Source organism: Thermobia domestica, chromosome 7 (assembly GCF_964235325.1).
Source record: "Thermobia domestica chromosome 7, izTheDome1.hap1.1, whole genome shotgun sequence".
NCBI lineage: Eukaryota > Metazoa > Arthropoda > Insecta > Zygentoma > Lepismatidae > Thermobia > Thermobia domestica.
Genome location: NC_137460.1, coordinates 258,417,712 through 258,433,414, shown reverse-complemented (window position 1 = coordinate 258,433,414; position 15,703 = coordinate 258,417,712). Strand labels below are relative to the sequence as shown.

The window sequence follows — 15,703 nt, the reverse complement described above, 5'->3', positions numbered from 1 at the left end:
TAATTCGGTGAGTGTGAGAGATAAAATCATACTTTCATTGTTGGCAGATTTTAACTCTAAGGTGTGGTGATGTTCCAATGTCGTAAAGAAAATGTGTCATCCACTTTTGTGATAATTGCAATTTTTGTGGTTTATATTGAAAAAATGTCCTGCATGTAGATGTGCAAACTTACAACATGGGGTGAATTTTACCCCTTTTTGCTTACCTTGTGCTTGATATATTATACTTTTTTTCTGCAAGTATAAGGAAGGCATGTAGGAAAGTTTCATCAAAACAGGTAAGATTTACTTCAGTTATCGTGGAACACCGACAGACGGAAAGACACACAAACGCTAATCCAGTCGAATAGTAGAGGCTTTTGTAATACTTGCTGCAATAAATGTAAAGTTGAAATCAGTAAAATCAACCAACTACTAAAATTTCCGTAAAATTTCAAAGAAGAAAAGTTCATTTTTTCATTTTTCATGCATATGAGTGGTCTAAAAATCCAAGATGGAGCAATATTTACGAGAAAAAGCTTTATAATTCTACTATAAAGTAAAATCCTCGAGCATGCACATATTAAATACTCTTGTCCCTCATTTTAACGGACTTAGAGGAACCGATAGCGGTCTGTAATTCCGACATTATGTCTATAACGTCTAATATTCGCAATTGCATTACAAAGGAAAGAGAAGCAATACTACTGTATCTTAAATGAAGCACACTATCTATTCTGATTCTGACACTGTATGGGTTCTGCACCAATCATAGAGCTCTTTTGCATCACGTGTGATGGATTGAAAGGATCTGGTACGATTCATGGAGCTGCCTTCCGAACGCAGTCCTCAGGAATCGTGAAACAGCACTAGTGCACCAACGATGTTACCTAACTTAAAAGACATGGTGAGGAAGCGACAAAAAATACATTAAAAACTACAACACAAACACTAACAATTATTCGAATTAAGCGGTAACAATAATAATAGAAAAAATATAAAACAACAACAATAACAACAAAAGTACACAAAACAAAAGTTAGAATCAATGCGACAACCTGTACCCTTAGGTAGTGTTCTTCATATAGTGAGAGAGACGACACTGGCAAAATTTCATGAATGGAAGCTGAAGACTGGAACACACCCTTCCGTTCTATTGGTCCTGGGATTTTTATGTCTAGGTCAAGCTTCACGACTCCATGCGATCCCTATAATACCAGGTAATACGTTTTATTACATGTCCTGTAAGTTTGTTAACACTGAAGTTTAGAATGTACAGTATAACATAAATTAGTGTCTGTGATCATCATTATGTCGATATTGGAAGTATTTTTACCTTTTTCCGTGTTTATAATTATTAAGATATTAATATTCATATATTGAACGTTAATTGTTTGTTTTCAAGTTACTATCATTATAAGGAAATAACGTTATATAATAGACAAGTCTTCATAGTCCTTGTTGTGCATATTTCAAATTTGTTTCTTATTGTTCTAGAAGATTCTTATACTTTCTTGGTGATAGGTTTTCTATTGTTCTTTATATTCATACCTAATAGTTGTTGAAATTGTTTTCATTTATACTTAATAATTGTTGAAGTTGTTTTAAATAATTCTATTTACGCAATAATTGTTAATAACATGAATTATGAGTTAAAGTTTGAATAAACACAAAGAACTTCGTTGGACTTGATATTCACAAACAACTTTCGTATTCCCGTGTAAAACTTACTGGAATTTTTCTTTGATATTCGTTGTTTTTTGAAATGAAATCTTTAAGTTTTACGTCGCACACTTATGCCAGATAGACTAAAGAAGACGGTGATGACGAGTAATGAATGAAATGGTGGAATGAAGAAAGTAGGAGGAAACAGGAGAACCCTGAGAAAACACACGCACATGGTGTTTGTCCACCACAATCTTCACTTGGAGCGAGCTGGGATCAAACCGAAGACCTCATGAACCAGAGGTAATATCTTTAAGCACTGAGCCATCGCGGCTCCCGTAGTTGCTTGAGTTTTGGATCTTTCGAATACCGAAGGCAATACTATAGTTTATTTCACACTTCTAGTTACTTTTCTCAAGACTTGACCTTTACATTTTATTACAGTAATTAATTGAACTAATTTATCCTCTTTCTTATACGCCATTTTTCTGTTAGTTTGTTTATTGTGTAACGGAATACATCTGTTTTTCCTTTGTTTTCCAATATAGGAAACCACGGGCCCTCTGTTCTTCATGACACCTCAGGAGATCCCTAATCTTATTGGAAACTGTAAGTACATTCAGTTGTTATTGTAATTAAATAAATCTTATCTCCTTTAGTAGTGAGTGCATCTCTTTACAGATGATATTGAATCGGAGAAACAGTTTACAAGCGCGCATAATACAAAATAATTCTCCGTCCATGGCATATGCCAGGCACTACGATATCTCTTAACTCGTTGATCAAAGCAGAGCAAAGACACTATTAAAGGATTTATACTAGTGGTTTCAAACATTTTTTAACTGACGACAAAGGGTCTATCCCTTTGCAATGATGTGATTGATTTTCGGGGAGATGGCTGAAATTCAGCTCAAATCTAGAACAGTCAATGTAGATTCGTACAGAACAGTCTGTATTCCGAAAGCAAATTGTCTTAAATTGGATGGAACATAGTAAAAAGTTGGGAAACATGAACATTAAAGTCAATGAAAAATCAATAAAAAAATGAAGTTGTCAACAATTATCAAACACTATAATAAGGAGGTGGCTACTTCAAAGTTAATTGCAAAGATATAATGAAGAGCTTAAAAGCGATGTATAGCAAGTAAAGTAAAAATGGATAGGATATTGTCAAAAGTCAACTTATTTCATAAAAATCAATATTAATGATAAAGTATATGCATCTTCTGAGAATTATCCAGGGGGATCTACTCGGAAGTTACGCACTTGAAATACATCACACCTGGATTTGAAATCTTCACACTCGATTTAGCACGCAACGTGACCTTTGACTTGATCACGTGATACAGCCTGGTTCCTATGGCAAACCGGATAGGTCCTTTACTGAACGTCTAGGATATGGCGGCACACTTCATTGTTTCTGTATTAATAATATAAATTAGAATAGTATAAATTTGCATGAGGTAGTGACTCTCTGTGGCACTGAACATTTTTGTTGCAACTACAGGTGTTGACTTAGGCAGTCGGTCTGAAAATTGATTTTACCCGATTATTAAATGCTTCAAGACTTTTATGCCCAACATTTCGCAACACCTTATGGGACTGCGCGACACACGGGTTGGGAACCACTATTTGACTAATGACTGGTGAAATCGAAAGAATGATTAATGCTTTTTATCAAATTATTTCCAACTTGATATTTTCTGGTCTTTTATCTTACTGATCCTTGCGCAGAATATCGGGTAGCGAAAACTAAGAGCAAACATGAATCTTGACATTAAGAAAGAACAATTACACTCACTCACAAAGGAAGTTAAGCACCTGTAACAGATAGTTCCTTGTCGATTTCATTTTGTACACGTGCATATGCATACGATCGACGGGTGTGTAAAGTATTAGAGTTGCGATGATCTTTGGCGGCTAGAATGGCAACCAGAGTGCATTAGTGGCGTCACTACATGACCATGTTATCAGGCCTGATAATATATATAAGGAGCGTGCGTGGATCAGACGGTTACTGAAGATTGTAAACGACCACGGATAATGAGGCGTGAAACAACGCTGCCACCACTTGACACATTTTGAATGAAGCTCTATTGTTAGTCGGTGGCTGGTTGAGTCGTGTAATATACAGGCAAGCACGGCATTCGGGCTGGCCCATGTTCGATGCGGGATGCGGGCAGTGGTCCATGTTGGACTGAATGGGAACGTGAGGGAAACAACTCACGCCATCAAGATTCCAGTTAACAAAGTCTGATCACATCAAGAGAGGATCTCGTATTGTACGCCAAGCACATTGCATTATATTGTATCCCTTTACATATTGTAACCCTTTTGCGCCTGTCATCCGGGCACAAATAATGGACTCTCTACAACACCACGTGTGTTCTCGTACAATTGATTGGAAACTAGCAGCAGCCGAACTACTGAATCGTAGTCTAACGCGTAGGCTGGCGTTAGCACTACAACACTTAAGGCTGCGTTTACACTGGTGTCTTACTTGGGAACCAGGAACGCCGACGATTGGCGTCGCATCATTTTCAGCAATGAATCTCGGTTCGGTACTACATCATCTGCAAGTATGGCGGCATCAAGGTGAAAGGACACGTTCTGCGAATGATTTTGATAGATACTCATGTAGTGTCTTGGTGTGGGGAACCACCGAGTGTGACCTCTGGTCATCTCTAGTAATAATTCAGGGACTCTGACGACATGATGGTGCGTCACGGACAGCTTGTCTCTTCTTGTGTTATATCTCATGAGAGAGTGTCCTAAAACCATCTTTCAAGAGAGCAAAGCTTGTCCGCACACGAAACGTGTCTATAAACACCCTGCATGATGGTTGTGTACTTTCTTGCCCTGCAAGATCCCCTGATATGTTCCCGATGGGTGGTCTGGGGGCATCTGGGACGTCAACTCTTTTCCAGTTTCAATATTTAAGATATAGAGGACGAAGTATGACAGTTGTGCCCAACTTGCTTCAGGACAGGATACAACAGCTGTATAACACCTTTCTTAACCGAATGAGTGCATACATCTAAGCTTGAGAAGGTGCAACATCCTACATGTGGTGGCAATATTAATGCATTCTGCTGTGCGTTTTAGACGTCACAGGTCATAGCAAGTCACATTTACATACTTGCCGATGTACGAAATTACGTCAACATTTGGTCATTTCTTCCAGATAATTAATTTTGTGTGTCAGTGATGTATATTAGAGGTCTTGCAGAAATAGTAGCCGACGATCGTGAAGAAATACTAAACGTGGATCCATGAATGCTCGTACTTCCCAAACACATGCTTATTCTATTCTCCGACGTCATTCCTTCCCCTATTGTTTTTCATGTTCTTTTATTTTCATGTGTACTCTGATGTCATTCATTGGTCAGTTTCAAATGGCCACTTCATATAGTAGGCACTACAGGAAAATGAATTGGGGAAATTATGTATATAAAATGAAAGTATTGCATTTCGCAAAATTTTCGTCTTTTAAATTATTTTAATGACATTACATAATGTTTTTTTTTCTTTCAAGTGCGTAAAACTTACAATATTCTTGAGTATATGAGAAATAAACCAATTAGAGTGGTCACCATTTCCTACAAAGTAGATCCTTATTGCTCCAATGACAGATGTCATTACATTGAAAACATCTGAGTAAACTGAAAGTGGTGCTTTTCAATTAAATCAGTTTTGGGGTACATTTCATCGTTATTGACATACACTGATAACACCCAAAATAAATACCTGGTGACGTAACACTACTGGAGTACACACGACAGCATTAAAAACCATAGATGTTCATTTTACTTCGACCTCACTCACCCTCGCCCTCGCGAATGGAATTGTCCATCGCCCTCGCGCGCCCTCACCCTCCCTGTCGAAACTTGTCCTCGACCTCGAGCACCCTCACCCTCGCTATCAAAGCTTGTCCTCGCCCTCGCGCACCCTCACCCTAGCCATCGAAGCTTGTCCTCGTCCTCGCGCACCCTTCCCTCGCTGCCGAAACTTGTCCTCGCCCTCGCGCACCCTCGCCCTCGCGCATCCTCGCCCTCGCCGTCGAAGCTTTTCCTCGCCCTTTCGCACCCTCACCCTCGCCATCGAAGCTTGTCCTCGCCCTCGCGCACCCTCACTCTCGCTGTCGAAGCTTCTCCTCGCCCTCGCACACACTCGCCCTTTTCGTCGAAGCTTTTCCTCGCCCTCGCGCACCCTCACCCTCGCCATCGAAGCTTGTCCTCGCCCTCGCGATAGGAGTTGTCCATTATCCTCGCTCGCCCTCGCCTTCGTGCTCAAAACTTTTCCTCGCCCTCGCGCACCCTCGCCCTCATATCATTCAGGGCGAGGGTAATTGAGGGTGAGGAGGCCTCGACAGGGCCACCTTCGTGAGGATCAGTGCATCAATTATTCAACCTATTTGTTGAATTATTTCCTTATCGTCAGTGGCGGATCCAGGGAGGCGATCGGGGCGATCGCTCCCCCCCAGAACAGGAAACTTCTTTATTTTATGTATACAAATAAAACGCATCCCAGAGTTTGGAGCTCTTAAAAGTAGCTCTAAGTAGCAGTATTACAACCCACCACTCCCACCAGAAGTCCGTCCTGGATACGCCCTTGCTTAACATACGTCCTAAAGAAAGAAAATTAAACATATCATCGTATAACTTACTGTGGAACACCTAAAATGAAACAACTGTTACAATGGAGATCTCGGTCGATAGTGACGTTTACATCATTTATCAACAGTATCCAATGCATTTACTTCAAAATGTTCCTTGAACTACGATGCAAGCATAAGTATTCAGCAACACAAGGGCGGCTCTCATGAGGGTGAGGGTGAAATCAAGGTTTGATGAGTGGCGGTAGAGTGACTGCCGCGGACTATCTGTCAGAATTTGACAGTCAACACGTTGGCCATCCCTGATGTATGTAGCGTAACTGAGGAATTTGAACAAATTCAAAGGGAAAGATCTAAAGAGCTTAATTTTGAAACTCCGTCAGCAAACAAATAAAATACTTCAGAACACTATTGTTGAATTATCACTCGGAAATACATACCCACTCTAACCTATAACATTAATGACTTCATTGATTTGAATGTGAATCTAAGTTAATTGGTATTTTAAAATATAAACTGAAATGTGTCAATGTGCTTGTAAGGTTAATTTCAATGCTCAAATATTGTTAATATTCACCACTAATAGAGATACATTTGTCCTACCTTAACAATGTTAAAATTTTTAATTTTTTTCAATAATTGCCATAAATATGAAACTTTGTCTTAAGAAACTAACCTAGGGGCCAATTTGTGCACTTTATCACTTTGGTCTTGGTTCATTTTTGGCAGCTATCATTGTTGGAAAGTTTATTTTCAGTAATTCCCACAATTATGAAATGATATCTTTCAAACGTTGTCTTAAGGATTCCTTACACTACAAATACGTAAAGGCAAATGAAAAATGAAATCTTTAGTTTAAGATCCCACGATTATGCAAGCTAAATGCTAAAGGAGACAGAAGTGAATGATGAAAGAAATAGTGGAATGAGAATGTGGTAGGAAACTGGAGAATTCCCAGAAAACCCATGAACACGATGTCCTCCACCACGAACTTACTTGGACGGGAATCGAACATGCGACCCTTCGAACAAAAGTAATTTCTCTATCGCTGAGCCACCGTTCCTCCCTAAATGGCACGCTCAGAGCTTAGCGCCTCCAGGGGCCTTGGAAAGATTATCGAGCTTAAAATGATTTAGCACTGACTTTTATAAATCCACCTATTCAACAATTAATAATCGTGTAAACTTTAAGATTGTAGTAATGAAAGAAAAGATGAAATCTTTAGTTTAGCGCCCCAGAGTTATGTAACTGCTAAAGGAGATGGATGAAATTGCAAGTGAATGATGATGAAAGAAATGGTGGAACGGGAAAGTAAGAGAACAAACCTTTATTTTCTTTAGCACAAATAATTAAATGTGTAGATTAATTGATTTCCAGAAATTTTATTATAATTAGCAATTAAAAACTGAAAGGGCGATCACAAACTTTTCTTGCCCAGGACCTCGCAACAATTTGTTACACGCTGCCATACATCATTAAAACAGGAGCAGAGTGACTGAATTATTTTGCTCTGTGGTTGAAAAGTAATAATGCAAAACAGACAATTATTGACTTGAAGAGATAGGATAGTTTAAAAATTCTGGCTGGGGAATAAAATCTTCATTTTTACGTCCTACGATTATCGCAGTCTTGTAGCCAACCTGGAACGAAAGAGATTCAGCCCAATGAAGATTCTTTGCGAATATCATTTCAATGTGCATTTCGAACAAAGATCTAAGCTTACCTTCATGCTTACGTTACGTAAAACAACTAACACATAAGGTGGAAATTATTCTACTTTTTTCATAAGATGTAATCCAGCTGACTAATTAAAATTTTATAAGCTTCATATGTTATATGTTGATTGATTAAATGTTGCACCTGATAATATGTAGTCGTTACTGCTTGTTACATAGTATTAGCGTGTGTAATGGTTGTATGGGGAAGAGGAGTATTTAAACGCTAATATTCTAAAGTGAAATATTTACATAAAAATTAGGATAATTAAACATTTTCAATAACTCCCTCTTCCTTCTTAATGTAGCGCTATTTCTACCCGGAAACTTTCATGGGAAAAATCAAATATTATTCTTATTTGCATTATTATTTTTAATAATTATGTACGTACACACGAGAAATTGTCTACTGCAATTAATTGAAAGGAAAAATACGATTAATATATAACCTTGCTATGACAAACTTTTCATCTAGGGGACATGGCAGATGATATTTTAAATTTTGCCTTTCTCCAAAAGAGGTCAAACAGCAAAGTCCAAAACAGTTGCTTTTAAGGAAGCTTGTCCTCCTCCCTCACGTGCCCTCGTTCTCCTGAAGGAAGTTGTCTCTAGCCATCGTGCACCCTCGCTCCCTCAGTAACACTTGGCTCTCACCCTCGTTCACCCTCGCCCTCTTCGTCGAAGCTTTTCCTCGCCCTCGCGCACCCTCACCCTCGCTGCCGAAACTTGTCCTCGCCCTCGCGCACCCTCACCCTCGCCATCGAAGCTTGTCCTCGCCCTCGCGCACCCTCGCCCTCGCTGCCGAAACTTGTCCTCGCCCTCGCGCACTCTCACCCTCTTCGTCGAGGCTTTTCCTCCCCTCGCACACCCTCACCCTCGCGGCCAAAACTTGTCCTCGCCCTCGCGCTCCCTCGCCCTCGCGTCACTGTGGGCGAGGGAACTTGAGGGTGAGGATGCCCTCGAGAGGGCCACCCTCGCGAGGGTGAACATCTCTGTTAAAAACAGATAGGGGAGACCCGGGCTGGTTGACACAAGGGTAGATTGACATACTGCAAACTAAATCCACGTTCAGCGGTTGGTACTCCCGATACTTATGTCATAGGAGTGGCTACGTACTGCACAGTTGCTGTTGTATTTTCATGGATAAAGGAGAGCGTTTCAAGACTTAAAAAAAAAACGTTTTTTAGAGGGGGCAAGTAAATTTTCATAAGTTTCTAGTTTTTATGTGTATTCTATAATATCTAGTTCTTATATGATCTGAGGTAGTAGTTTATTAGTAAAGAAAACAACGAACGACGGATTTCAAAGGTTACTATTGAGACAATAAGAGACCCACAATAAGCATTGAGACAAACAGTGTGTGACTCATAGTCATTGTTTGGCAAGCAAATAAACTAACATGGTGCGATGGGGCTGGTCGACACAACAGGCTTGGGGTAAATTGCGACGTGTCAACCAACTCTGTGGGGTGATGAAAGATATTTTGAATTATTTTGATAAGTCCTATGGTGAATCATTTTCAGAAGTTTGACATTTCCTTCTTTCAGTTTGGTATTGTAGGCCTATATTTATTGATCGGAACTTCACTTTACTTCATGTCAAACAGCACTTCCATACCCTCTCCCGCAACTCACCCCTTCCCAAACGCTTCCGATTTAGCAGGTCTATTTTCTTGTCTAAAAGAGAATTATTTTCTACACTTTATTTCAATGGATAAACACGTAATGATAACAAAGGGGGAGGAACTTCAAAGGCGTATTTGCTGCATATTTGTCTTGCATTTCTGAGCATTGAAACGAAGGACAATGTTTCTTGAATTCCTAAAGCAGCAGAAGAGTTGGCAAGAATAAGTGCCAAGCAGAAAAATATGAGTTTTTTAAGGTAAGATGGAGCCAGGGACGGTGAAATGATTTTTATATTGTAATATAGATAGGCGGAGACCTACTGTTTTTTAATAAAAAATAGTCAATGAAGAATAAGGGGAAAGTAAAATGGACAGTGGAGGGGAGAAGTAAACCTATTCAAACAATAAATTTTCTTTAGTTTACGTCATTAGGTCATAATAGGCTACACAAGAAGTACAGATTGCAAGTCGTAATTTTCACCAATAATAAACTAAACGAACCATATATCCAATTCTCTCGTTGCAAGAACTGGGCTCACGATGCATGTATTGACAGATGCAAATTCTATTTGTGCCATAACTGTGATTTAATTGACGATATGTCTGAGAGAAAAACACATGTATGTAACGTTTTGTGATTTGGTGTAGCTGAGCCTGCTTTGTTGTGAAATAGCTACTAGGTTTACGTTAGCTATAGGCAGGGGCGAATTAAGATTTTAGGGCACTGGAGCCAACCATGTCAAACGGGCGCTACGTTACGAATAATTTCAGTGCATAAATTTTCTTTGCTGTGTTCCACAGCCTCATAGGCTCATCGAAACACCGTGAACTATGCTGTAATGTTTAATGTGCTCCAAGTTTACAATAATTAGTATAATTAATTTCATTATTAAGAGTTAAGTGCTCATATACTGAAGTGTAACACACAAATGCCAATACAAGCCAAATGGTCAATTTAACAAAATAAGTATCGTGAAGACGCTGGTAGAAGAAGACTTAACCCTAGTGATACCGCGAGTGTAGCGAGCGGAAGAAAATTAACATTGGTCTGAAACCTATAATATAATAAGTTGATTGGTATATTTTAGTATTAAAGAGAGGGATATGGGGGGCCTCCTGATCCTGGGTTTCATTGGCTCCGCCCGTAAACCGCTCCTGGCCATAAGTAAAAAATATTTTACATCTTGTTCTGTTTTGTTGTGTTTTAGTTGTGAAAAGAATAACTTAGGATCAGTTATAGGCCTGTTCCAACCTCTAGTTCTTTCTGTTCTAGAAAGAATTAATACACAGTTTTGATAATACTTTTGGTTGTGCTTGTTAGGTAGGAAGCACAGGACTGCGTGTATACAGCGTGCATGATATACAAGTTTTCAGTTGCCAACAGTAGACCTAACACTCTATTTGCATTATTTGCATTCAATTGTTTAAGATAATAGACCTAGTAGTCACTTTCGTATTTAGTAACTAGAATGTATAATTTGGAAATACACTGAATATGAAAGAAATAGGTACAAAACACTTTAATATATGAGTGTGTCCACATACCCCATACAATGTGTCAACCAACCCAGACTCGGGGCTACTTTACACGTTTCACTCAATGTTATTTTCACACGTCTAGCTCCCATGTTATAACACAAAATTTTCGACGTTGTTTTAATTAGTAGGAGAAAGTATAACAAGTTTGCCAATACTTCCTTATCTTCTCTAGAATATTTTCCTCATCAGTTATAGCAGACAAATGGAAAAGTGTGTCAACCATCCTCGGTCTCCCCTATAATAATGGCTGCGAGTCTGAAGTCTATTTTGTCACCATAAATTAATTGCTGATAGTAGAAACACATGAAACGGAATGCGAGTATGCTTCAATTGTTTCCACCATTTTTTATACCAAAAGCAGTCGAATCACAGTCTGCACCACTGTTTCATGATATTAGCATCAAAACCCAACTGCAACTATCTAGATCTTACTACCTCAAGACCGTTTGTTCTCTTTGTTCTTAAGATACTGGCAGCATAGATAGTCAAAGCAGCCCAAGCATGTTATCTCCCACTATCCTAGCATGTCAATTGTTTAAGGGTTCATTGGGAAAATATACAATTAAGCTTTCGATGTTTTCGAAAAAACAATTTTCCAATAGTGGAAAGCCCGATATGGAGTGGAAGTCTTAGATTCAACATTTTCCACCTACATATTTTCAAACGAAACCGATATCAATCTTCCGAAGATTAGAACTGAACTTGAGACTCTTAGGGATAGATAGTTATGGAGAATTTAAGATATATGAATTAAGGAGGCTACTATCCAAGGGTTGTAAGTTTCAAAACACACTTACCGTGTAAATATTCTTTAGATATACATAGAAGTGAAGCCCTTAGTAGTGGGGTCAAGTTGTTCCCGAGAAACAAGGTCGTAAATAATAATGGAGCAAATTTCACGACATATATAAGAACATTTTGGATGCTATTTGGAAAGACTCTGCTGGGAATTCCTGATTTCTTTTGGATTGTGTGTTGTTTTTTTAAACATGACAAAGAAGTTGTTGGAGCCTAATCTTGCAAGTTCATCATAACAACATATTGGAAAGTGGCTTAAAACGATTCATAAATGAACTTCCAGACCCTGGAAGTGATAAACAATACCGGTATATAATGACAGTCATATTTCTTTCGGCCACATATCTGGTATTTTGAGGTGAATTCTATACTGATCAATGGAGATTTACTATGATAAGTTAGATATATATACTTCCAATATTTGATAATTTTGATGTGGGTGTACATTATTGGAGATAAGAACTACAAATAAATGATCCCATTCCCACAATTTTGTTAAGTTGTAATGTAGCAAACTTACAGCTTGAGTCATGTATGTGAGAATCTAGAATAAAATCCATGACCGAGTGTAAGTGGTTTTCGTGAAAATCTGAGCTGCAATTTTAAGGAATTATGTTACGCTCCTCCTCATTCATTACACACTGTGGCGAAATACTCACCAATAATTTGTAAGTTAATTGCCAGAATTCTACTCACAAATTCACAAAGACTTCTGAGTATTTTCCTAGTATTTAGTCAAATGCAGTATTCGAGGAACAGAGTGAGAAGCTAAGGAGGTCAAAACCCCTAAATGTGATGCCGTTAAAATCATTAGTTTTGTGAAATTCTTTGGGATAATTTAGAACTGAATTAATGATTTCTTTTTGAGAAATGTTTTCCTAAAACAGAATCGAAAAATATTATGACAATAACTTGATGTTTACCTTTGCAGCGATACATTTTTATGAAACCCACATCGATTGTTTTTGAACTGTTTAGAGTGATTTTTCAATAAGGTTTACGGTCATGTTGGATTGAGATTAGATTTGACACAAAGGATCAAAACGTAAAGGTAATAATTGGTCTAATATGCACATATTATAAAAAAAAAAGGTCCCTTAAATGTTATTTGGGAAAATTTAGGATACAGAATTTGATGATTAGGAGAAGCAATTCTCAAGAAAGAGGTTTGTCAAGAGTAATATAGTTAATTACTAGCATATATTACCCGCTTCTCTGGGTTGGAATGAATATTAATAATATTGATCGGCACTAATATTGATCATTTTCCATCATTTTTTTTTATCTCCTTTTCTCCCAAGTTGCTGGGCTGAAATTGGTTTTAAACGGGATCGGAAGTGTCACCGGTCGTCTCAGCTACACTGGAAACTAAGAATTCCACACTAATATGGGTTATTTTTGATAAGTTTTATGTATTTTTCTTTCCCCCCTCCCCCAAGAGGCAAGACTGAATTTGGATTTAAACAGCATTAGAAGTGTCACTGTTCACCTCGGCGACCTCAAGAACTGTAGATTCAACACTAATATCGGACATTTTCGACCATATATATATATATATATATATATATATATATATATATATATATATCCTCTCCCATGTTGCGGGTCATGGCATCGGAAGTGTCACCATTCATCTCAGCGACCCCCAAAAATGTGGATTCAGCACTAACATTTGTCATTTTCGATAATTGTAAATATTTCTTCCTTCCCCCTCCAAAGTTGCAGGGTTAAATTTGAATTTAAACGGGATCGAAAGTATCACTGTTCATCTAGGCGACCCAGAAAACTATCGATTAGACACTAATATTGGTCATTTTCGATCATTATTATATGTAGCTCCCCTTCCCCTGCACCGTGCTGCAGTACACAGCATCAGAATTGTCACTGTTAATCTCAGCTACTCCTAAAACTATGAATTCGACACTAATATGAGCTATTTTCGATCATTTTTAAATGTTTATCCCCCTCCCTAACTATCAGGGCTGAGCTTGGATTAAAACAGCATCAGAATAGGATCACTTTTCTCCCATCCACCCCGAAAACTATGGATTCAACACTAATATCGGTCATGTTTGATCATTTTAAAATTTCTCTCCACCTCTCCCTCCTCTACGTTGCATCGTCAAAATGAATAGCCTAAAGTAATCCCTGCTCCTAAACTCATGTATGTTGAAAATTTGATTGAGAACGGTTGGGTGGTTCAAAAGTGATGAAGTCACAAAGGCAGTCATTTTTATTTTGTTTTACATATATATCCTCCTCCTCCTCCTCCTCCCCTACATTAGCTCGTCAAAGTGAAAGAATAATAAACACCCAAGACCCGACCCCTCATATATGTTGAAAATTTGATCGAGATTGGTTGGGTGGTTCAAAGTTATTAGGTTTTATTAGTTTTTATTTATACGTCCCCCTCCCCTAGGATCTACCGTTAAAGTGAAATCACAAAAATGTTTCCAGATCCGAACCTCATGTGTCTTGAAAATTTCATTGAAATCAGTCGTATAGTTCAAGAGTTATTAAGTTACAAAAAATGCTAAGTTACAAAAATCACTTTCTTTCTTATAAATTTACTTTTATAAATCTACACCTCCTTCTTCTCCCCTACGTTGCTCCATAAAATTTAAATAACAAAATCGATCCCAGGCCTGAACCTCATCTATGTTGAAAATTTGATCAAGATCGGTCGAGTGGTTCAGGAGTTATTAAGTTTTATTTATTTTTATACCCCCTCCTCCAACCCTCAGTTCTACAATCAAAGTGAATAGCCTAAAATCAGCATAGCCTCAAACCTCTTCCATGTTACAATTTTCATTGAGATCGGTCGGGCGGTTTAGGATAATGTAAACTTAGATTTATTTATGCCTTACTCAGTTTGTGTAAATACTCTTAAAAATAACAATTGATTATAGAAGATTTTAAACTTAAACCCGACAATGGTTGTCGTCTTTTGAATAAAAGAGTGTTTTAATCATGGTTAAGTCATTTATACCTATAATTTACGGCATTGTTCGAAATCTTTAAATATTCCCATTTTCGATATTTGAATTTTAGTTGTAACTTGATATATTTGCTTTCTTTCATTTGTGTTTTGATGGGCCAGGTTTGTAGTCTTCATAAGGCTCTATTTGTATATTTACATACCTTATTGGCGAAATTACGAAAGATATATTTTTTGTTTGTCTTTTATCATGTTTGTACCATTAATTGTATGTTTATTTCCAATTTTTATTTTTAACTTTCTCTCTTTTACTTTGTTATATGTCTCAGTATATATAGAACTTATTGTAGTATGTAAGCCTATTGCAAGTGGGAATGTTCTTTTCCTGTAATAGGTGACCAATAAATAAATTATAATAATTTTGAAACGAGTCGTCTATTGAAAAATCGTTAAAAGTCACTATGTTTACTTTTTCTTCTGTTTTCCAGGTCCTAATGAGGTTGCACTGTCGAAGGCTTGTATGCTGGAAGATATGCTTCGCGCGATGTCTCTTGACAGACCCCAATGCTGTCCAATCATTGACAGAAACATCAACTGTTGCTGGAAAATAGTCCCTTATTGGAAAGCGTTGTTACCACCTGGAGTAACTCCACTTTGTAAGGCAAACGAAAGATTTGATATTTTTTCTACCAACAAACAATTTATCAAATACTTGATAATGCTATATACTACTTTAGAGTAATTCCATTATCATATATTTGGTGCTTGGCGTCCCGGGTTCGATCCCAGCCCCCGCCAAGTGAACTTTGTGGTGGACAAACACCGTGTGA

General features: G+C 37.9%; 1 protein-coding gene across 1 annotated transcript in view; it reads left to right on the top strand.

The window, feature by feature from the left end:
- Nucleotides 1-15,703, top strand: part of LOC145689689 (uncharacterized) — a 177,307-nt gene that overhangs the window by 55,172 nt on the left and 106,432 nt on the right. The window contains exons 4-5 of the mRNA XM_081763886.1: nt 2,193-2,253; nt 15,362-15,529. Coding sequence (XP_081620012.1) covers nt 2,193-2,253; nt 15,362-15,529 — 229 coding nt within the window. The remainder of the gene's footprint in view (nt 1-2,192; nt 2,254-15,361; nt 15,530-15,703) is intronic.